The sequence below is a fragment of the Perognathus longimembris genome, chromosome 19, assembly GCF_023159225.1.
Source record: "Perognathus longimembris pacificus isolate PPM17 chromosome 19, ASM2315922v1, whole genome shotgun sequence".
NCBI lineage: Eukaryota > Metazoa > Chordata > Mammalia > Rodentia > Heteromyidae > Perognathus > Perognathus longimembris.
This window is the reverse complement of record NC_063179.1, coordinates 47100459-47123157: the sequence shown is the minus strand read 5'-3', so window position 1 is coordinate 47123157 and position 22699 is coordinate 47100459. Positions and strand designations below refer to the sequence as shown.

The 22699-nt window shown below is 40.0% G+C and overlaps 1 protein-coding gene and 1 long non-coding RNA gene across 6 annotated transcripts in view; one reads left to right on the top strand and one right to left on the bottom strand.

Annotated features, from left to right (window-relative positions):
- Fam13b (family with sequence similarity 13 member B) overlaps positions 1-22699 on the bottom strand; it is an 80254-nt gene that overhangs the window by 51458 nt on the left and 6097 nt on the right. For 3 of the 5 annotated variants that reach the window (XM_048368485.1, XM_048368487.1, XM_048368488.1), the window contains exons 2-7: positions 12293-12459; positions 10254-10445; positions 9617-9829; positions 6828-7005; positions 6396-6537; positions 967-1121 (exon numbers count right to left, since the gene is read on the bottom strand). In XM_048368485.1, the coding sequence (XP_048224442.1) occupies positions 967-1121; positions 6396-6537; positions 6828-7005; positions 9617-9829; positions 10254-10410 (845 nt within the window). In that variant the 5' untranslated portion in view covers positions 10411-10445; positions 12293-12459. The remainder of the gene's footprint in view (positions 1-966; positions 1122-6395; positions 6538-6827; positions 7006-9616; positions 9830-10253; positions 10446-12292; positions 12460-22699) is intronic. The other 2 variants (XM_048368489.1, XM_048368490.1) reach the window with 2 other exon arrangements.
- LOC125367796 lies at positions 1357-2146 on the top strand. The gene is made up of 3 exons (XR_007214157.1): positions 1357-1829; positions 1931-1932; positions 2052-2146. It is a non-coding gene; the product is annotated as an uncharacterized LOC125367796 (long non-coding RNA).

The following is a 22699-nucleotide window of genomic DNA, read 5'->3' as shown; positions in this document are numbered from 1 at the left end:
TGTACAAGAAAGTATAGCCATCAAATTTGTGGGGGTTTGTTTTGTTTAGTGGTTTTGTTTTGTGCCAGTACTGGGTCTTGAATTCAGTCCTGGGCACTGTCCCTGAGCTTTTTTACTCAATGCCAGCACTCTACCACTTGAACCACAGCAATATTTCCTTTTTTTGTGTGATTAATTAGAGAGAAGCGACTCACAGACTTTCCTACACAGGCTGGCTTTGAACCATAGTTCTCAGATTTCAAACTCCTAAGTATCTAGGATTATGGGTATGAGCCACCAGTACCCTAGATTTCATGTGTACATGTATGTGCATGCATATACATGCATGCATTCATATGGATACCAGTACTGGGGCTTGTTAGGGCCTGGGCTGATCCTTAGCTTTTTTGCTCAAGTCTAGTGCTCTATCACTAGAGCCACATGTGGTTCTACTTCTGGCTCTTTGGTCCTTAACTGTACATACTTTCCTGCCTGAGCTGGCTTCAACTGTGACCCTCAGATCTTACCCTCTCTGATCTCAGTGGCATGAGCCACTGACACCTGGCTGGAGATTCCCATATTTAAAGGAAGGCAAAAAATGGTAACTGAGGGGCTGGGGATATGGCCTAGTGGCAAGAGTGCTTGCCTCGTATACATGAGGCCCTGGGTTCAATTCCCCAGCACCACATATATAGAAAACGGCCAGAAGTAGCACTGTGGCTCAAGTGGCAGAGTGCTAGCCTTGAGCAAAAAGAAGCCAGGGACAGTGCTCAGGCCCTGAGTCCAAGCCCCAGGACTGGCCCAAAAAAAAAAAAAAAGTAACTGAACATTCCTTATCAAGGTTACTGCTTTAAATTTTCTTCCTGCTCTTTTTCATACTCAAATATCAATCTTGCACATAGTTATAATTTATGTTTAGTGCTTCAGGTACTCTACATCTAAAATGACATGCTCTAATTCTAAAGTTCATCCAACTCAAATATTTACCTCGTTGATGGTGTAACACTATTTGCTTCCAGGATATTTTCAGTCATCCTTAATTGTACCACTTCTGGCATGTTATTTGATTTTTCTACACCCTCTTCTGGAAGTTCTTCTATATGTTCCAGCTTTTCATCTTCTTCCTCAGAAAGTTCATTAACCTATATAAATAAAAGAAAACTCAGAATTAAAATGTAACAAGGGACTGGAAATGTGGCTTGGTGGTAGAGTGCTTGCCTAGCATGTATGAAGCCCTGGGTTCAATTCATCAGTACCATTTAAACAGAAAAAGCTGGAAGTACTACTGTGGCTGAAGTGGTAGGGTGGTAGCCTTGAGCAAAAAGAAGCTCAGGGACAATACCGAGGCCCTGAGTTCAAGACCCAGGATTGGAAAAAGAAAATTTAAAAAAGTAAAATGTAACAAAAACTTAATTTATCTAAAACACATTCTAAGAAAATTGTAAACAACTCATTTTTATTTTCTCATTTCCTAAGATCAATATCTTATATAAAGAAACTGCCAGCTTCTTTTTGTACTGTTACTTGAACTCATGGCCTGGATACTGTCCTTAGCTCTTTTGCTCAAGGCTGGTAGTCTAGCACTTGAGCCCATCTCCACTTCCAGGTTTTGATGGTTGAGATAAGAATCTCTTGGGTTTTCCTGCCCAGGCTAGCTTTGAATCTTTGTTCTCAAGTATCAGCCTCCTGAGTAGCTAGGATTATACACATAAGCCCTGGGACTAGGTCTGTCAACTTTTCTGTGTCAACATAAAATTATAGCACTGAGTGGAGCTCAGTAGGACTAGTATGCACCAAGCTCTGATTCACCAGAGCACCCAAAAACACTATTTTCAAAAATGAAAATAGGAGTTGGGAATGTGGCTTAGTGGTAGAGTGCTTGCCTTGCATGCAGAAGCCCTGGGTTCAAGTCCTCCATACCACATACACAGAAGTGGCGCTGTGGCTCAAGTGGTAGAGCACTAGCCTTGCGCAAAAGAAGCTCAGAGACAGTGCCCAGGCTCTGGATTCAAGCCCCAGGAATGGAAAAAAAAAAAAAAAAAAGAAAGAAAGAAAAGAGAAAAGAAAAGAAGGGCTAGGAATATGGCCTAGTGGTAAAAGTGCTTGTCTCGTATACATGAAGCCCTGGGTTCGATTCCTCAGTACCACATATATAGAAAAAGCCAGAGGTGGCGCTGTGGCTCAAGTGGCAGAGTTCTAGCCTTGAGCAAAAAGAGGCCAGGGACAGTGCTCAAGGCCCTGAGTTCAAGCCCCATTACTGGCAAAAAAAAAAAAAAAAAGAAAGAAAGAAAGAAAAAGAAAAGAAAGCCAATGAATTATAAGCCAAACAATTATTTTGAAGCAGATGGGGCTAGGAATATGGCTTAGTGGCAAGAGTGCTTGCCTTATATACATGAAGCAGAAACTAATGACAGCCTTAGTTCCATTCATCAGCAGGAATATAAATAAGACTTTAGACAAAAAACAGTGGCTCAGCTGAGAATGTGGCTTAGTGGCAGAGTGCTTGCCTAGCATGCATAAAGCCCTGGGTTCAATTCCTCAGTACCAGATACACAGAAAAAGCTGGAAGTGGCGGGGTGGCTCAAGTGGTAGAGTGCTAGCCTTGAGCAAAAGAAGCCCAACCTGAGTTCAAGCCCCAGGACTGGCAAAAAACAAACAAAAAAATAACCAGTGGCTCAGGCTGGGAATGTGGCCTAGTGGTAGATAAAGTACTTGCCTCTTATACATGAAGCCCTGGGTTCTATTCCTCAGCACCACACATATAGAAAAAGCCAGAAGTAGTGATATGGCTCAAGTGGTAGAGTGGCTAACCTTGAGCAAAAAGAAGCTTAAGCCCTAAGTCTAAGCTCCAGGATTGGCAAAAGAAAAAGAAAAAGAAAATGATTGCAGACTATGAAAAGGCCTGCACACTATAGTTAATATTTAAGCAAGTTTTGTAATGTTTTATTGTTATTTCTAGGGATTCTTATTTTGTTTTTTCATGGTACTAGGGTTTGTTTGAGCTTGCTAGGCAGGTGATGTACCAATTAAATAGTGCCCTAAGTCTCAAATTTGTAAACCTAATAGCCACAAAAACCTTCCAACTTGCTTTTCCAGTTTCCAGGTATATCTAAGTCATTTTAATATAGACTGTGAAAAAGAAACATGCAAAAAAATTTATTATACCTAAGACATTCATGGACTGTCCTGCATGGGCTGACTTTGAACCACAATCCCCAAATAAAAGTGTCTATAGTAGTTAAGATTACAGGTATGAGCCACTAGAGTCACTAGCACTCAGTCTATTTCAAGCTTCTTTTGCCTTGTAATTTAAGATTTGAGCTTCGGGCTGGGAACGTGGCATAGTGGTACAGTGCTTGACTAGCATGCATGAAGCCCTAGGTGTGATTCCTTAGCACCACATAAAAAGAAAAGGCTGGAAGTGGTATTGTGGCTCAAGTGATAGAGTGCTAGCCTTGAGTAAAAAGAAGCCAGGAGCAGTGCTCAGGCCCTGAGTTCAAGCTCCAGGACTGGCAAAAAAAAAAAAAAATTGAGCTTCAGATTTGTGGTCTTGAACATTTCCTAGGTAAACACCGTGACTACTCAGTGCAGCTGTTCAACATCTGTCACCAATAATTTAAAGCTGAATTTGTTTGATATAAATATTAAGCATATAGACCTCATAAAGCATTGAAGCCAATCAGAAAGCTTATGCAAGTGATAAATTGTATGTATAATTTACTATTAAGTATGCAAACAGCTTTTTTTCTCCACTTAGTATTTAGTTGTACATCTCAACTTTCCATTAACTGGAAAATGTTGCATTATATACAAGGTTGTTATAGGTAAGTCTAATCCTTTTTTTTGGTCGGTCATGGGGCTTGAACTCAAAGCCTAGGCTCTATCCCTGAGCTTTCTTGCTTAAGGCTACTGCTTTATCACTTTGAGCCACAGCACCACTTCTGGTTTTCTGGTGGTTAATTTGGAAATAAAAGTCTCATGGGGACCTGGGGCTGGTTTGGAACCATGATCCTCAGCCTCCTGAGTAGCTAGGATTACAAGCGTGACTCACTGGAGCCTGTATTTAATACTTTTTGATATTAATATATGTTTTAATTTGATAAGTGAGCTGCCTGACTTTCAGCAATCGTCTAATTTTGACTCTTTGAAACTGTGATCTTTATTTCATTTGTACTCAACTACTGTTATATATCTTGTTCCCTGGAAATTTTGTTTGTAAACAGAAAATAAAGGATACGTTAGATGAGTACAATTTCTTACTTAAAAACAACAAAAAGCTGGTTGCCAATGGCTCAATCAGGAGGCTGAAATCCGAGGATTGTGGATAGAAGGCAGTTAGTGCACTAAAGTGCAAAAGACTCTTATTAACCACCAAAAAGCGGGAAGTGGAACTGTGGATCAAATGGTAGAGAGCTATCTTTGAGTGAAAAAGTTAAGGGACAGTATCCAGGCCCTGAGTTAAAGCCCCAGGATTGGCACCACACAACACACACACACTCAATCTTGCCAGAAAGTGTTATGTTTTAAGAAAATGTCAGCCAACTTCTAACTCACATTTAACTTTTCACAAGGAAATGGAACCTTACAACAAGAAAGAACTCATGTGAGGTTTTTCGTTTTGTTTAGTTTTAAAACCTAAACTCAGGGTGGTCCTAAATTGTCCTACATGCCTAGTCCTCCACCCTTTGAGCCACTTCTCCACTTCCAGCTTTTTACCGGCTAACTGGAAATAGGAGTCTCTAGGATTTGTCTGACCAGGATTTGTCCAAACCTTCATTCTTAGATCTCAGCCTCTGGAGGAGCTAGAATTATAAGCAGAAGTTTTTTTGTTGTTTTTTTTTTTTTAAAGAAACCTGTTTCTGCCAGGTAATAGAGGCCTACTTGTGTAATCCTAGCTACTCAATAGGCTGAAATCTGAGGACTACAGTTCAAAACCAACCTGAGCAGGAAAAACTGAGAGACTCATCTCCAGTTAAAACACCAAAAAGCCAGAAGTAGAACTGTGGCTCAAGTGATAGAGCACTAGCCTTGAGCACAAAAGCTCAGAGACAGTACCCGCGCCCTGAGTTCAAGCTCCAGGACTAGTATAACAAAAAGGGGGAGGGGGGTCACTAGGAATGTGGCTTAGTGGCAGTGTGCTTGCCTAGCATGCATGAAGCCCTGGGTTTGATTCCTCAGTACCACAAGCCCCAGGACTGGAAAAAATGTTTATCTTAAATTTATCTCCAATTAACCAGCCAAAAGCCAGGAATAGAGATGTGGCAGTGGTAAAGTACCAGCTAAGTGAGAATTCAAGCCCCAAGACCTGCAAGTGTGTCCACAGGCGCGTGCGCACGTGTGCAGACACACGCACACGCGTGCACACACACACTGATCTTGTTAATCTTGTCCTCTACCTTAAATTCTCACCCTTTGCCTATATTCCTCTATATTAGAAGAACATCTTACTTTGTGCACACACACACTGATCTTGTTAATCTTGTCCTCTACCTTAAATTCTCACCCTTTGCCTATATTCCTCTATATTAGAAGAACATCTTACTTTTCTTAAAAATAAACAATGTCTATGTAAATAAGGATAGAAAAAGGTCTAAAACAAATATCAACCATATACTCTGACGTAAATGCCTTTACATAGCTAATATGCTCTAGGAACTAGATTCAATCCCCAACACAACAAAATAAAATAAGCTGGGCACCAATGGCTCATGATTGTAATCTAGCTATTCAGGAGGTTGAGATCTGAGGATCATAGGTCAAAAGCCAGCCTGGGTAGGAAAGTCCATGAGACTCTTATCTCCAATTAACCACCAAAAGTCCAAAAGCAAAATTGTGACCCAAGTGGTAAAGCACTAGCCTTGAGCAAAAAAGATCAGCAACAGCATCAAGGCCCTGAGTTTAAGCCCCAGAACCAGCACAAAAATTGAAAGTAAAAAAAAAAAAAAAGAAGAAGAAGAAGAAGAAGTGCTTTTCTCCTGGGCACCAGTGGATTAACCTAGCTACTCAGAAGGCTGAGATCTGAGGATCGCGGTTCTAAGCCAACCCAGGCAGGAAAGTCTGTGGGATTCATCTCCAACTAACTACCAGAAAACCAGAAGTGGCACTATGGCTGAAAGTGGTAGAACCCTACTTAGCCTTGAGGAAAAAAGCTCAGTGCCAGTACCATGCCCTGAGTTCAAGCCCCATGACCAACAACAACACAAATGCTTTTCCTATTGCCTAAATTACAAACAAAGTTATTCAAAGGGGGGAAAAAAATTCACTTGTTACGTGGATGTGTCACCTGATTACAAACAGCAATCAAGAGAATCACCTGCAGTTCAATACATAAATTCGCCCTAAGTGTGTGAAGCCCATAAAGGAGATTCTTGAAACACATAAATTCTCCCTCCAAATAGATTTTAAGATACTCTTACCTGTTCAGTAATTGAACTCAAATCATTTGATAAAAAATCTTCCTCTTCATTCTCAAAAAACTCATAGTAGTTTTCCAGAAGTCCCGCCATTATCCTGCTTACAATTTCTAGCTCTTTCATATCTTCCACATCTGTGTAAATGCTAAGAATAAAAGTTCAAATTGAATTGAGTTCTTAAATAGCAGGTAAAGTTAGAAGAAAACCAATGAGTCACATTATGAAACTGAGCAATTTATGTCATCATACTGTGCCTCAGTTTTCCCATCTGTAAAGCCTACCTAATTTGTACCCTGTTCACAGCAAAGCTATTAAGATTAATCAGATCTACTATAAAAAATAATGGTTCATAATAATGATACTTGGAAGACAATACGATTCAATTTCACAAATTTCATTTCTAAAAATTGAGCAAAAATTTATTAAACAACTTACTGAAAGACATCTGGACCAAAGACAGCAGCCAAAGAATTTGCAGACCAAATTTCTTCATGATGTGATGCTACATTAGCTAAAAATCTACACAGAAACTTTAACAAACTGTAATTAACAGGTGGAAGCTGTTGCAAGAGGAACCTCAACTTTCTTCCAAATTCATCTTCATTATTATAATCTATAAAACATAATTACAGGTTTTCTTAACGAAGTAAAAAGTAAAGCTCAGATATTTTGCCAGGTTCACATTACTCCACTTGCATCACTTATTTATTATACCAATTCAAAACCTCTTCACTTCCTCTACTAGAGGCTAAATGCCTTAAGGCTTTGCATTTCACTTATTAATGTGGGGAGAAGAGTTGGGAAGAAAGAGGTGGAAAAAGGAACTCAAGTTTCTCAATTGCTGGAGGGTGTTTTCTTCATCTATTACTCATTGGCATCAATTCTCTAGTTTCCCTTTTTAGTTCTCTTCATAGTGTCTCCTGCATGACTCTACCTGTGTTTCTAAAGTAATGCCAACTGTAAGTTAAAATGCACTGACACTACCAATCAACACCAACTACTGAGCAAAACAGCAATTTAAAAAACTAATAATAGCGATATTTTTCACTAATACTATTTCACTAATATTTTTCACTAACTTTTTTTTTTCACCTTAAGGAAAGGGGAAAATAAGGAATGAACAGCAGGACAGACTTTATTCTTCCCCCAGACATTTGGAAAAGAACTATTAACTTCAGCAATATTAGTAGAACTAAATTAAATTGTCTTATTTCTCATTTGTTTTTCTCTCTAAATTCATACTGGTTTCTTAACAAGTAAATTTTATTACATAAGCTAGATCTTGTGTTTGTTACTAACAGAAACCAAGCCTATTTTAACTTGATTGATGACAGAAAGGTAATTTACCAGAGGTATACTCAAAATGAGTTTATTACTTCAGTAATGAGTATCACCCCAACTGTATTTTATTCTAAAATTTTCTACAGTTTCTTAAAATTAAGAAAAGGACTTTATTTTTAGGTGGTATTCAAGTTTGAGCTTAATTTGCACTATTACTAGGCAGACATGCTAATACTTGAACTCTTAAGTAAACTCTTAGTAAAAGATTATGGTCATGATATAAGCCATTTCTGCAAAGTGAAACACAAGTCCCAAGCTGGGCATGGTGGTTCAATTTGAGCTACATAAGATTAAGTAAGGTTTAAAGACAATGCAGGCAAAAAAAAAAGTCTGAGATTCCATCTTAGGGCTGGGAATGTGGCTTAATGGTAGAGTGCTTGCCTAGCATGCATGAAGCCCTGGGTTTGAGCCCTCAGTACCATGTAAACAGAAAAAGCCAGAAGTGGCGCTGTGGATCAAGTGGTACAGTGCTAGCCTTCCAGAAATGGCACTGTGGCTCACTCAAGTGATAGAGTGCTAGCCTTGAGCAAAAGAAGCTTGGGGACAGTGCTCAGGAGAATTCAAGCTCCAGGACTGGCAAAAAAAAAATCCTTGCAAATCTCTGGGCTGGGAATATGGCCTAGTGGTAGGGTGCAAGTGCTTGCCTCATATACATGAAGCCCTGGGTTCAATTCCTCAGCACCATATAAACAGAAGAAGTCAGAAGTGGTGCTGTGGCTCAAATGGTAGAGTCCTAGCCTTGAGCAAAAAGAAGCCAGGGACAGTGCTCAGGCCCTGAGTCCGAGCCCCAGGACTGGGGGGGGGGGGGGGGGCCGGGAAACACGGAGATTTCATCTCGACCAATGGTTAGGTGTGGTAGTATGCACCTGGCGTCCCAGAAATATGGGGAACCAAAAACAGGAAAACCACAATCCAAGTCAGCTCAGGAGTAAAGCAAGACCCTATCTCCAAAATAACCAACACAAAAAAAGCCTAGCAAAGTGGATCAAGTGCTAATAATGCTCCTGCCTAGAAAAACACAAAGCACAGTACAACCAAACATACAAATGTCTAAAAAGTACATCAAGAAAGGATTAGTCACATAGTTTTACGTATAATTTAAAATCCAACCAGTAACCATTTTTTATTTTATATTACCAACTGTTCATTCCAATGTGCCAGTACTTTGATCTTATGTTGAATGAACAGTCCCTGGATTTTTTAAATCATCCTACCTGTAACTGGTGGGAAATTAACAATAACAACCTAAGCATTTTGCAGAACACGGTTATGAAAATCACATGTATCTACTAAAAGCAAAATACAAAATAATTATCAAACATAACTGTATCAACACTAACAAATTCTACCTTATATTATCTCCATCTTTGTATCACTTGCTTATCATAGCTATGTATTTATTTTATATTTATTTTATCAACTACTTCTCTCCCCTCCCGTAAAGTTTTAGCTCCAAGAGGGTAGATATTTAACTATTTTGTTCTGTGCTGTATTCCCAGCCTCTAGAATACTATCTAGCATACAGCAAGTATTCCCAAGCAGTTGACATATTTTATTGATAACAAATGGATCTAATAATTTATTCTCTCTTCGAGATCTAAAAACCTTCCTAAGAGAATGAACAAAATAGACAAGTCTTTCCTTCCCTTCTCTGCCTCTTGTTCCTGTGTCTCTGTGATCAATTATCAAAAAGTAAACATTACTATGTAATCTGGCAAGCTGTCATTCCCATAACTAGATCACATAGCTCCAAACAGAAAATGGAAAGCTAAGAAATTAATCTCTGGAATACTATACTTAGTGATTACATGTCAAAATTTCTAAAAGGTAAGAACTCTCAAATCATAATGACTGACTCACTGTTAAGAATCAAAGTATGTTACCTTGAGAGAGCTGCATTAAGTGAATATGCAAACTTCCAGGAATAACAGGTTCAGGAAGTTCCTGAAGGAAAAACCTAAGAAGACTAATAGCTGAGGGAACATCTGCTTCCTTAACCAAGTCCACCTCTTCTCCACTGTCGTATCTCTGCCGAAGCCACTCCACTGTCTCAGCATTTCCATTGACTTGAAAAAGTCCTCGTTGCTCCAGACCTCCTACATTAGTTCAAGGCAAATATTAAACTGCAACATCCAACTACTTGATCAAATATACTCATTCTCAAAGCAATTTAAAGTGTTCATACTTTTGGAAGCCTTTCTGGGCCCCCCAGATTTGGCTAGAAGCCTTTAAGTCAGTTATCTAGAAACATACTATCTCTGAGGGATGTTCTATATTATCCCACCCTTTATAGCCATTAAAAATATTCCTATCACCCCCATTAAAAATGTCCTAGGCTAGGCAACTGTCATTTCTAGGCACATGAATTTAAGTAAAAAAAACATAGTAAAGCTTTAAAAAGAATCCTATTGTTTCTCATGTTTTCCACTTTCCACATTAAAAAAAAATTAAATCCAAGATCAAGGGTTAAGCTGTGTTTATTAAAACAAAAGCTAGCCCTCAAAGTAAGGAAATGTATACCATGTTCCTCAATATAGTCCACAACGTGGCGGACTATGAACGGAACCTCATTGTCTGGATGTCCTCCCTGCTGCAGCTCATCAAGTGGAATTCCAAATATTTTGTTAGCAAGAACGGAGTTGCAGTTACTCAAGGAAGGGGAGGAGCTCTTCCTCATATCTTTTTTGCAGCCAGAAATCAAAGCTGTCTTTTCTGCCAAATGAAAGACAAAAAAAAACAAAACAAAACAAAACAAAACAAAAAAAGACTATAATGATTAACAGGTGGCAATATGGACTAAATACATTAAAGAAAAGTGCTTTAACCTGAATGTGTTCTCATCTATTTTATTTCCCAGTTATTAGATTGCTTATTTTACAAATAAAGCTCAATACAATTACCTATTTTCTCCACTATGACATCAGTTCTGAATGCTCTTGTTAAGTATTTACACATTTAACAAAGGCAAAACTGATTGTTTTAAAAATTAGCAAATGAAATCAATTGATATCTCAAAGACAAATTTAAGGGCAAACTTGGCCCCACAATCTATTGATTAAATTTATTTAATGACACAGGTAAAAAAGTCCAATCAATCTTTAGACTTGAATTTATGAGCCACATTTAAACCCTCAATTCACAAATAACCCAAAAAGAAAATCTCTTGTTATAGAGATGGGCTAGCAAGAGTTATTAATAGTCACTCTTTTTTCATTTTTGAGACAGTCTTAATATATAGCCCAGGCTGGTATGTACTACCACACTTAATTTTTTTCTTTTGAATAATTATGAAACCCTGTACTGATAAAAAGGACTTCCTCACTTGAAAATTGAGATTTACAACTGAAAAAGTTTGAGGTCAACCTGGACTACAGTAAGGTCAGTTGTATATAGGTCAGTCTTGAGTTATAGAGGGAGACACTGTCTCAAAATACACAAAAAGGAAAAAAAAGTCCTAGGAAAAACACCTCTCTTTGGGGCTTGGAATGTGGCTTAGTGGTACAGTGCTTGCCTAGCATGCATGAAGCCCTGAGTTCAACTCCTCAGCACCACATAAACAGAAAAAGCCAGAAGTGGTGCTGTGGCTCAAGAGGTAGAACAAAAAGAAGCCAGGGACAGTGCTCAGGCCCTGAGGCCCGAGCCCCAAGACTGGCAAAAAAAAAAAAAAAAAGCATTGTTTGTATTAACTTTCTAAGAATTTGGGATCAATAAAGAGCCCATCATACTGGTGTACATCTGTAACCCTAGGTACTCTGAAGGTGAACTAGAAGGATACAGGAAGAAGAGGGTGTTGTTGAAACTCCATCTCAACCAACAAGTTGAGCAATAAGCTAAACAGTACCACAGATATGGTATGAGCCTGTAATCCCAGCTACTGGAATGTATAGTTAGTTAAGTAGATCACAGGCTAAGGCTGGCCTGGGCAAAAAAAGTAAATGTATTATCTGAAAAATAAAAGCAAAAAGGACTGGGAACATGGTTCAAGTGCTAGGTAGGCTATGTGACTAGTGAAATGCAAGGCCCATATAGTAGTAAAAAAAAATAAAAATCAAGCTATCGGAAGAAACAATGGCTCAGATGACTGTCTAATATCTAAAGCATTAGAAAACAATCCCAGGAAAAATTCATTTTATAAAAATTGCGTACTATGTATTTTATCTTTTAAAAGAAAAACCTTTCAAAAACTGGTAACAAAACTTACTACAGATCACAAAGATTAATCTACTCAAGAGTTCAAAGTTTAAAAACATAGGCCCTGATCAATCATATACCCCCCCTTGGATAAGAATATGTGTTACATGACTAGAAAGCACTCCAATCAATTTACAGGAACATTAGAAATTAATTTAAGAAGAAGAAAATGCTATATATTTACATAGTCTTAGACAAGTAACATCTATAAAACATGTAGTGCCAGCTAGAAGCTACAAAACCTCAAAGTTAATAATCAAATTGCAGGCAGAATAACTGATAATAAAAATCAAGGAGAGAAACGAAAACAGCAGCTACAAGGGGCAAACTCCAAAAATCTCTGTGCATTTACTCTTTTGAAAACTTACCTCTGAGTATTTAAACACCTAAGTTTAAAAAATGTCTTCTGCACCAGCTACCCTCAGTGAGCAAACATTTTTTTGTCATTTATGGTTGTTTGAGATTATGGCAGAAGATCAGCCTGTAGTTCCTCATTGAAGAAACGCAGAACTCGATCAGCACTTCAGCAGTTAATCTAGAAGAGAAAAAAAATCATTTTGATTTTCCATAGTATCTTTTTTTTGTGTGTGTGCCAGTCCTGGGACACAGGGCTAGCGCTGAGCTAGTCCCTGAGCTAGTGCTCTACCACTTGAGCCACAGCTCCACTTCCAGCTTTTTTGGTGATTACTTGGAAACTCATGGACTTTGACAGGCTGATTTCAAACCACGATGCTCAAATTTCAGCCTCCTGAGTTGATAGGATTAGAGGTGTGAGCCACCAGTGCCTGGTTTCCCATAGTACTTTTTTTTTTTTTTTTGGTGGCAGTCCTGAGGCTAGAACTTAGGGCCTGCAATCTGTCCTTAAGTTTCCTTTATTTGCTCAGTGCTAACACTATACTACTTGAGCCACAGCTCTACTTCTAATTTTTTCTGAGTAGTTTATTGGAGGTGAAAGTCTCACTGACTTTCCTGCCAGGCTGGATTTGAATTGCAATCCTTAGAACTCAGCTTCCTGAGTAGCTGGGATTACAGATATGAGCTACCAGCATCCACATTCCACAGTATCTTTTAATTGTGAAATAAAGACTAAAACAGGGTAAATATATATGGGACTAGAAAAATGTCCATTGAAGAGGTTATCTATTCTGAAAGGATTTCTTCTGTGTATAAAAATCTAGTCATTGGCAAAATCTTGGCAAAGTTTCAAATTAGCCAGGTGCCATTGACTCAGGCCTGGACTCTTAGCTATTACTCAGAAGACTGAGATCTGAGGATCCAAGTTCAAAGCTAGCCCAGAGTTAATCTCCAATTAACCAGCAAATAGTCAGAAGCAAAGGGGTAGCTTTAGTGGTAGAATATCAGCCTTGAGCAGAAAATATTTACCAGCAGAGCATCCTGGCCCTCAGTTCAAGCCAAACATGGGCATGAAAAAATAAGAAAAGTTTCAAATTAAGCTAGCTAAACTGAGTAAGAATCTTTCAAATGAGGAATATACATATATATGTGAGTGTATATATGTGTGTGTGTGTGTGTGTGTGTGTGTGTGTGTGTGTGTTTTATTTATTTTTGCCAGTCCTGGAGCTTGAACTCAGAGCCTGGGCACAGTCCCTGAGCTTCTTTTGATCAAGGCTAGCACTCTACCACTTGAGCCACAGTGCCACTTCTGGGTTTTTCTGTTTATGTGGTACTGAGGAATCGAACCCGGGGCTTCATACATGCTAGGCAAGTACTTTTTATCACTAAGCCACATTCCCAGCCCATAAAGATTTTTGTTCGTTTGTCTTTTTGTCCGTCTTGGGGCTTGAACTCTGGGCCTGGGTGCTGTACCAGACCTCTATCAGCTCAAGGTCAGCTCTCTATCACTTGAGGCACAGCACCATTCCCCATAAAGGTATTTTTTAAAAATAGAAATTTCAGGGCTGGGGATATAGCCTAGCGGTAAGAGTGCCAGCCTCGGATACACGAGGCCCTAGGTTCGATTCCCCAGCACCACATATACAGAAAACGGCCAGAAGCGGCGCTGTGGCTCAAGTGGCAGAGTGCTAGCCTTGAGCAGGAAGAAGCCAGGGACAGTGCTCAGGCCCTGAGTCCAAGGCCCAGGACTGGCAAAAAAAAAATAAATAAATAAATAAATAAATTTCAGAAGATAATCTTCACGGGAGCATTCCTTTTGCATTCAAAAAAATACATGTTCCTTAGTAGAAACTTAATTTGAACCACAAACACTCAACTCCAGCCCGTTTCCTCTAGGTTTCCTCTAAACATTAATTTTTTTCAGACTCAACAGGACATTGGCAGTCTGAGCTTTCTCATTTTGAGAAGCATTAACATATATCAGGAAAGAGTAGAATGAAGAGAATCAGTAGACTTTATATATCAACTTCACCATTTTGGGAATGTGACTCCAAACAATTTCCCTGTCTCTAAGCCTGACTGAGGGGCTGGGAATATGGCCTAGTGGCAAGAGTGCTTGCCTCCTACACATGAAGCTCTCAGTTCGATTCCCCAGCACCACATATATGGAAAACGGCCAGAAGGGGCGCTGTGGCTCAGGTGGCAGAGTGCTGGCCGTGAGCAGGAAGAGGCCAGGAACAGTGCTCAGGCCCTGAGTCCAAGACCCAGGACTGGCCAAAAAAAATAAAATAAAATAAGCCTGACTGAGATTATGTATGCAGGTAATGGACAGAAAATCAATCCTTTCTTTCCTCTGCATAATGCTAGAAAACCAGCACCTATAATCTCATCATGTGGGATGTTGAGGCAAGATCATGATAGCTAGGGCTATATAGGGAGTTCAAGTTTAACTGGGCTTCATAGTAAGACCTTGTTTCAAAACAATCAGGGAGGAGAAGGAGAGAGCAAGTACACTAGAAGAAAACACTTATTTGGCACTACTCTTAATATCTGACCTCATCATCACCTGTGAATTCTAATTAAATCTAAAGGGGCTGGGAATATGGCCTAGTGGCAAGAGTGCTTGCCTCCTATACATGAAGCCCTGGGTTCAATTCCCCAGCACCACATATACAGAAAATGGCCAGAAGTGGCGCTGTGTCTGTTAACTGTTCTAATTAAATCTATTAGGAAATCTTTCAATAATAGTAATACACAACTATGCTGCAGCACTTCGTTGAAGCTTCAGCTAAGCAGAAGAGTGTTATTATTTGGTGTTTGACAGTAGCTATAATCCTAGTTACTCCAGAGGCTGAGACCTAAAGATCACAGTTCCAAGCAGAAAAATCACCTAAAATTAACCATCAAAAAAGAACAGTAGGATTGGGAATGTGGCTTAGAGTGCATGCATAAAGCCCTGGGTTTGATTCCTCAGCACCACATAAACAGAAAGAGCCAGAAGTGGAGCTGTGGCTCAAGTGGTAGAGTGCTAGCCTTGAGCAAAAGGAAACCAGGGACAGTGCTTGGGCCCTGAGTCCAAGCACCAGGACTGGCAAGAAAATAAATAAATAAATAAGAACAGTGCCCAGGCCCGGAGTTCAAGTTCCAGCATAACAACAAAAAGAAAAAAGGGGGGGGGGGGGGGGACTAGGCCTGTAATCCTAAAATTTCATCAAGTTTCAAAGCCAACCTGGGCAGAAAAGTCTGAGATACTTTTATTTCCAATTTAACTAGCAAAAAGCTGGGCAAGTGGTTAAACACCAGCCATGAGGGGAAAAGGCTGAGCTCTAGGCCTCTGTTTTAAGCCCCGGTACTGGGTGGGGGGGAGCAATGGAGCCTGATGGGAAGGAAGCCAAATTCCTCTAACAAATCTTTTAGTAGATGGCTATTCCCAAAGCATCTTGGAACACCTATAATCCATCTCCCTATTCATCTAAAACACAACTTGAACTACATTTATAAAGATCTTTTAGAGAAGTTAACTTTAGGGTTAAATATTTAACAACCATATTAAAAATCAGGTTGATAAAAAAATCAACTTGATATTCTCTTGACATAATAGGAATTTTCTTGACATACAGTAAAGAGTCATTACCAGATTTGGTTGGTCACACATACTTCACTGGTATACTGCTAAGCCCTGTTTCAATCCAAACATCTAAATATACATGTTAATTATGTCAGAAGTAAGTTGTATACCATCACTAACATAGCTATACAGTGATGCCTTATGTTTCCTGTCTATTACTACCTCCAACCTCTAACTAGAAAACCTGAAAATTTATCTTTTTCTTATGGTACGATTTAATAGGAATTTATGAATTCATCAGTAAAAACTCATTGTTACTACTAAGAAAATAATCAAAGGCAAAAATCTTTCAATTCACAAGTTTCTCTCTCCTAAAGAACATCAATAATTAATGATGATGCAGACAGAGCAAACATTAACAAGTGGAGGTTACACGTACTCCAACCAGCTAATAAGGATTAGAAACAGAATGTGAAATCAAAGATTTTAACACCTAAAGTCAGCACTTGTTGGGACTAAGGGTATAGCTCAAGTAGAGCATGTATTCAAGATTTAAAGGCCCTACATTAGTGTCCAACACTGCCCCCTCCCCCCCCAAAAAAAGTCCTAGTTCTTCATCTCCCATGTAATTTCTTACAATTTACAGTATCACAGAATCTCATATTCTCAAACTGAACACAATCTTCAGGTTACTTTTTTCTTAATTTGTTTATGGTAGGAAAATTTAACAACTGTTTAAGAAGGTCAAGCCTATGCTCCAGGCACATCAACTAATTATTCATTTGATAGCTCCATCTAGAATACTCAGACTGGAGAATGGCACCAAATAACATTTCTGCACACTGCAAATTATATTTTTGACATTATTTAACTGTTTCCTTTCCCAAAGTTTAAGTCACATAAATACTGCTTTCACACTAACAGCTGAGTGGTGCCCCCCAAAACACTCTGACCTATCCACATCCACACAATTGGATTTGGAAATAAGAACTTTACAGAGCAAATTACTTAAGGATCTCAAAATGAAATCATCCTAAAGCCGGTGCCATTGGCTCTCACTTGTAATCCTGCTCAAGCCTGACATCTGGAAGACTGTGGTTCAAGGCCAGCTGGAACACAAAAGATCACTAGACTCCATCTCCAAAACCATCCACAAGGGGCTGAGAATGTGGCCTAGTGGTAAAGTGCTTGCTTCACATACCTGAAGCCCTAGATTCAATTCCTCAGCACCACATATATAGAAAAAGCCAGGAGTGACGCTGTGGCTCAAATGGTAGCGTGCCAGCCTTGAAGAAAAAGAAGCCAGGGACAGTGCTCGGGCCCTGAGTCCAAGCCCCAGGACTGGAAAACAAACAAACAAACAAACAACAAAAAAAAATTAACAAAAAGCAGAACTGGGGTCATGGCTCAAGTGGTAGAGTACCAGCGTAAGAAGCCAGACAAGCATGAGAAAAGCAAAAAAAGAAAAAGAAAAAGTCAGGCTAGACTTAGAGCAGGCCCTAAGTCAATGATTGATGTCCTTTTAAAAAGGACAGGACACACAGGAGGATTCTATTGTTGACGTTACATTTAATGTTCTAGGTGAATTTCCTTTGGTGTACCCTACGTGGTTACTGTATATGATTTTGGTGCACTGGATATTGTATATATGCCTACCCGATCTAGGAAAGGGAAAGAAAAATGAGAGTGTAACAGATATCACAAGAAATGTACTCACTACCTTATTATGTAACTATACCCCTTTGCACATCTACTAGAAAAAAAAAAAGGACAGGACAGACAAAATAGTGAGGAAGCAAGAAAATGCCAGAAACCATAAGAAGCTGAAGAAAATCAAGGAAAGACTTTCCCTTTCAATCTTCTGGAGTATGGACCTTGATTTAAGACTTTTAGCCTCCTGAACTATAAAAGAAAAATTTCTATTATTTTAGTCATCTACTTTGTGATAATTCATGATGGAAGCCTAAAAAAAAGTACAAAAAACTAAATTATTATTCATGGTGGTAGCACAAGTCTATAATCTCAGTAACAAGGAGGCTGAGGCAGGAAGATCTTGAATTTAAAGCAACTTGAGAGGGCTAAAGGCACAGCTTAGTGATAAAGAGTGTCTGCCTAGTAAGCACAAGTCCCTGAGTTGAAATCCCAGTACCACCAAAAACAAACATAAAAAACTTTTATTTAAAAAAAAAAATCAATTAGCTGGCACTAGTGGCTAACATCTGTAATCCTAGTTACTCAGGGGGCTGAGATCTGAGGATTGTTGGTCTGGGCCAGCCCAGGCAGTAAAGTCTGTGAGACTCTTATCCCCAATTAACTACCAAAAAAGCTGGAAGTAAGAGTTGTGCCTCAAGTGGTAGAGTGCTAGCCTTGCACAAAAAAGCTCAAAGGTAACACCCAGACCCTGAGTTCAAGCCCCAGGACCAGCACACACACTCAAAATTAGCCAGAAAATGCCAGGCTGGACATGTGGCTCAAGTAGCAGAGAACCAACAGAGTGAACACAAGGCCTTGAGTTCAAACCTCAGCACCAGCCAAAAAGAAAACAGCCAGGTACCAGTGGCTCATACATATAATCCTTGCTACTCAGGAGGCTGAGATCTGATCTCAATTCAAAGCCAACCAGAGCAGAAAAGTCCATGAGACTCATCAATTAACCATCAGAAAACTGGAAATGGCACTGTGGTTCAAACTATTAGAGCACTGGCCTTGAGTGAAAAAGCTCAGGACAGCATCTAGGCCCTGAGTTAAGCCCTATGACCTACAGAGAGACAGAGACAGAGACAGAGAGAGAGAAAGAAAGCAAAGAAAGTATAGTATCTATAGTAACCTGATCTCAAACTCCTGGCCCCTAGCAATCCTCCTGGGTCAGCTTCTTAACTATTCAGGACTACAGGAACAAACCATCATGCCTAGTTCAGAAAGCAATTAAATAGGGGCTGGGAATATGGCCTAGTGGCAAGAGTGCTTGCCTGGTATACATGAAGCCCTGGGTTTGATTCCCCAGCACCACATATATAGAAAACAGCCAGAAGTGGCGCTGTGGCTCAAGTAGCAGAGTGCTAGCCTTGAGCAAAAAGAAGCCAGGGACAGTGCTTAGGCACTAAGTCCAAGGCCCAGGACTGGCAAAAAAAAGAAAGAAAAAAGAAAAAAAAGAAAGCAATTAAACAAAAGGCTTGACACAGGTAATATAATGTGTAGACTTTCAACATAAAGTAACAATAATAACAACAACAATAAAATAGCAGAGGGAACCATCCCTACACTGGACACTGAGGAAAGGGAACCAATCATCTCATGTGTGGGATTGGGATGAAAGGAATGAATGAAACAGGGAACAGATGGTACTAAACAAAGGAAACGTAAAGTACATATCACCTGAAATGGAGAAAGTGCCTAAGCTATGTAGAATGGAACAATTTTCATCATAGTGAATGTCAAAATGTATACTGTTAAATATATGTAATAACTTAACCCCCCAAAAAAATGTAAAAAAGGAAATGTACTTGCCTTATATATGAAACTGTAATCCCTCTGTGCTTCACTTTGACAATAAAGAAGGAATGTGTGTGTGTGTATATGTGTGTGTAAAATACAAAAAAAAAAAAAAAAAAGGATTTCCAAAAGAAAAAAAATTAAGCACTGGAGTTTGAATTTATGGCCTTGTGCTTTCTAGACAGGCCTCTACCACAATCCTTCAGTGAAAGCAGTTATTTGGGGTATAGAGCTCCCTCCCGTTTGTGCTAGACCTATCCTGGAATGCAAGTGAATTTAAGCTTCCCATATAACTGGAGTTACATAGAGACCACCACAGCCAGATACTCGTTAAGCTGACAGTCGTGCTAACTTTTTACCCAGGTTGGCCTAGAATTAGGGGATTAGAGATTATGAGCGACTAAAATTATTTTAAATATGTACATGACTGGGCTGGTAATGTGGTTTAGTGGTGGAGTGCGTGCCCAGCATGCATGAAGCCCTGGGTTCAACTCCTCAGTACAAACAGAAAAGGCTTGAAGCTGTGGCTCAAATAGTAAAGTGCTAGCCTTGAGTACTAGTAGCTCAGGGACAGTGCCCAGGCTCTTAGTTCAAGCGCCAGGACTTGGGGGGGAAAAAAAAAAAAGGATGTGACAGCTGTACCACCTGGTGGTATTACAAGGAATAAGAAATTATGTTTAATTTTATATACTTCTCATCATGAAATAAAGTGATAGAAACTGTGAAACTAGCTGGGGGCCATAGCTTATACCAGTAAAAAGCACTGTAGCAAAAGAAAAGGTACCTTGCCGGGCACCTGTGGCTTGTACCTGTAATCCTAGCTACTCAGGAGGCTGAGATTTGAGGATTCTGCTTTGAAGCCAGACTGAGCAGAAGTTCAGGAGACTTTTAGCTTAAAAAAAAAAAAAAAAAAAATTTTTTTTTTAAGCCAGAAATAGCTGTGGCTCCAGTGCTATTCATCAGCAAAAAAAGCTAAGGAACGGTGTCCAGGCCCTGAGTTCAAGCCCCAGAGCCTACACAAAAGAAAACAAGTGGTACCTCAGTCATTCTTTCTAAGTGAATAAGGATGATACTGGGGAAACTGCCAGGGTAATGGTGACTCACAGCTGTAATTCTATCTACTCAAGGAGGCTGAAGTCTGAGGATCTGGGTTCAAAGCCATCCTGAGCAGTAAAATCCCTGAGATGATTATCTCCAATTAACCACCCCCCAAAAAAGCCAGAGGTGGAGTTGTGGTTCAAGTGCTAGAGCACTAACCTCAAACTTTTTTTAAAAAGCTCAAGAACAGCACTCAGGCTCTGAGTTCAAGCCCCAGGACCAGTGCACACACTCAAATGTGTGTGCGTGCACACACAACAACAAAAAGGTGCCAGTGGCTCATGCCTGTAAGTCTAGCCACACCAGAGGCTCTGATCTAGAATTGTTGCTCAAAGCCAGTGCAGACAAAAAGTAGTCTTACCTCCACCTAACCACCCAAAAGCTGGAAGTGGTGCTATGGCTCAAGTGGTAGTATACTAGCCTTGGAAGAGAAAGCTAAAAAAAAATAAAAATAAAAGAACTCTGATCCTGAGTTCAAGCTCCAGGTCTGGTGTGCGCACACACACTCAAGCTCCAGGTCTGGTGCGCGCACACGTGCAAACACACACACACACACACAGCTAGACGTGGAGGTGTGTTTCAAGTAGAAGAACTCTAGCCTTGAACTTCAAAAAAAGCCAAGTGAGAGGCCCTGAGTTCAAGCCCTTATTACTAGCACACACAAAAAGGTGAGACCTTCTTTGAAAAGTAGCGAAAGAAAAACATAAATAAAACAGGGCTAGAGACATAGCTGACGAATGTCTGCCTAGGAAGCTCAGGGCTCTCTGTCTGAGTGCTCCAGTGGCTCACACCGATGAACCAGAGACTAAGACCTGAGCAGACAAATAAATCTAAGTAACAAGCAGAAAGCGGAAGTGGGGACATGGCTCAAGTGGGAACATACTAGCACCAAACTGGAACACAGGCCCAGAGTTCAAGCAAAAAAAAAAAAAAAAAAAAAAAGTAGCAAAGTGGTATAAAGGAGGTAAAATCTCATTACTATTTTTTTTTTTTTTTTTTTTGCCAGTCCTGGGCCTTGGACTCAGGGCCTGAGCACTGTCCCTGGCTTCCTTTTTGCTCAAGGCTAGCACTCTGCCACTTGAGCCACAGCGCCACTTCAGGCCGTTTTCTGTATATGTGGTGCTGGGGAATCGAACCCAGGGCCTCATGTATACGAGGCAAGCTCTCTTGCCACTAGGCCATACCCCCAGCCCCTCATTACTATTTTTTGAAGAGGGAAACATTCGTGTTAGTATACTAAACACACTCGTAATAAATCACCCTTTCTATCCAAGTGTTCAAAAACTTCACTTTTTAGACAAGTGACCCTCAAGTCTTCAAGTGACTTCAAACCTCAATGTATACCACAATCAGCGCCTACCAGACCAAACTGACCGGAGTAAGGCCTTAGAAAGACTAGCTCCCTCCCCCCCACCCCCGCCCGCCCCTTTAGAGGTAATCTAAGTAACCCAGACTGGCTTGAAAAAAGAGCTTTCAGCCTCAGCCTCCCAAGAGCTGTGATTAGGCATATGAAACCATTGCTGACTAACTCACCATCTGTTATTGCTCATTACTACAAAACTACAACATTTTTCCTCCAAAATTAGGGATATTAGGGGTAATTCTATAACTTATTCTAGTTAAAAAAGCTCTCTAAAATAAAAACATTTCTCTTTCCAAAGACTTGCATAAAAAAGTGCTCTGAAGGCAGACCAGTGGCTCACACCTATATACTCTTAGCTATTCAGGACGGCACGGGCCAGTGGCGCAATGGATAACGCGTCTGACTACGGATCCGAAGATTCTATATACTCTTAGCTATTCAGGAGGCTGAGATCTGAGGACTGCAGTTTACGGCCAGCCCAGGCAGTAAAGTTCATGAGACTCATTTCCGAGCTGTGGCTCAAATGGTAGAGTGCTAGCCATAAGCCAAACTGCTCAGGGAATGTGCTGTTCAAGCCCTAGAGCCAGCACAAAAAAATACGGCAACAACAACAACAAAAAAACTGCTCTGAAAAAAAAGAAGCAGAGCACAGTGGCTCAAGCCTATAATCCTATTTGGAAGGTAGAGAAATTGGAAGTGATCTTGGTTGAGGGTAACTCAGACAAAAAGAAATTCGAGACTCCATCTCAACCAAGAGCTAGATGATACAGTGGTGCATGCCTCGCATCCCCAGTAACATGGGGAAGCACAAGATCTGCCCAGACATAAAGGGAGACCCTACCTACAAAATAACCAATGCAGCTAGGCACTAGTGGTTCACAACTGTAATCTTAGCTTCTC